Source organism: Elephantulus edwardii, unplaced genomic scaffold, assembly GCF_000299155.1.
Source record: "Elephantulus edwardii isolate Elephantulus edwardi_28Jun2011 unplaced genomic scaffold, EleEdw1.0 scaffold00121, whole genome shotgun sequence".
Lineage (NCBI taxonomy): Eukaryota > Metazoa > Chordata > Mammalia > Macroscelidea > Macroscelididae > Elephantulus > Elephantulus edwardii.
This window is the reverse complement of record NW_006399871.1, coordinates 7,915,893-7,917,146: the sequence shown is the minus strand read 5'-3', so window position 1 is coordinate 7,917,146 and position 1,254 is coordinate 7,915,893. Positions and strand designations below refer to the sequence as shown.

Below are 1,254 nucleotides of genomic sequence, written 5' to 3'. Positions count from 1 at the left end.
TGCGGCCCCCTCAGTGGCCTCCGGGGCGCCTCCTCTGCCCACTGCCCTCGAGGCCCCTCTGGAGCCGCAGGAGGGGCGAGCTGCGCCAGGGCGCCCGCCACCAGTACCACCATCAAGACGCACAGACGCACGCAGCTGTTCATGGCTGTGGAGAGCAAAAGGGAAGCAGTTATGGGGGAAAAGGGGGGTCTCCTTGGGCTCCTGCTGGGAGTCGGGGCACCACCGAAACAGAAGCGCAAAGCCTGGGCGCCGGGGGCGAGCCAGCGTTATACAAATGAGAGAGCTCGCAAAGCGCAGACCACTGCCTGTGCGTCAGAGCGCATGCAGCTCGTGTTTGGGTAAACCACGCCCGGTGCGCAAAACTCGGAGACCCTGTCTTCCGCCACACATAACTGCTTTCCATGAGGGCCAGAGGAATGTTGGTAGAGCATCTGTGTTTTAACTGGAAAACAAAGAATCAAGGAAATGTAGGAACTTTTCTAAAGAGGAAATAAGATCTTCGAAGACCAGCAGCTCATCTCCAGATAACTAAGAAGTCTTCGGTGAGGAAATATGTGGAAAGGAAAGGGAAACACAGTTAAAAATGGGGGAGCGATAGACAAAAAAAGCAGTATTTGCAAAGTTTCTTCAAAATGTGCAGGGAAATTGGTCTTGAATCCCTAGCCAAACATAGCATCTGTAAAACAAGTAATCTGCGCTCAGCTCTCAGTCTCTGGCAAAGTGTGCTCCTGCGTCCTGTATTCACGAGCAGATAAAATACCCTTGTTTCTATTCCCAAAGTGCCAATTCCTACCCCCCCCCCCCCGCAGTATCTACAAAACGAGTTTGAATCTTAAAAGCTTCCTGACATTTCATTTGAAAGGACTGCCAAGTAGACAGCGCCTCTGAGTAAAATCTAGCGGATCCTAAAGTAAATGCTGATCCTTTGCGGAAGGATTTCTCAGCGTGGCGCGTCTAAAAGGAAGAGAAGCGCGCCTGTGCGCCTCGGAAGCGGCTTCACACACCGGTTTACAGCGGTTTGCATTGTTCCATCAGTTTAAGGAACGCCGTTCGAGCGCGCAGAGAGGAGACCCGAAAACCGGGAAGATAAATGGCACCAAACCGAGGATTGCATTCGCGAGAGGGCGAACCTACCTTTGGGTTAGGACGCGCGGATGGCTGTGCGTTCCCACCACAGCTCCCGGCGGCCTGGCCAAGTTTAAGGTGGGCAGCCGGGAGCCTCTTAAATAGCCCCGCCTGGCGCTGCTGTCCAGT

General features: G+C 53.8%; 1 protein-coding gene across 1 annotated transcript in view; it reads right to left on the bottom strand.

Annotated features, from left to right (window-relative positions):
• CCK (cholecystokinin) overlaps nucleotides 1-143 on the bottom strand; it is a 6,630-nt gene extending 6,487 nt beyond the window's left edge. The window contains exon 1 of the mRNA XM_006893066.1: nucleotides 4-143. Coding sequence (XP_006893128.1) covers nucleotides 4-143 — 140 coding nt within the window. The remainder of the gene's footprint in view (nucleotides 1-3) is intronic.
• Nucleotides 144-1,254: the final 1,111 nt, after the last annotated feature.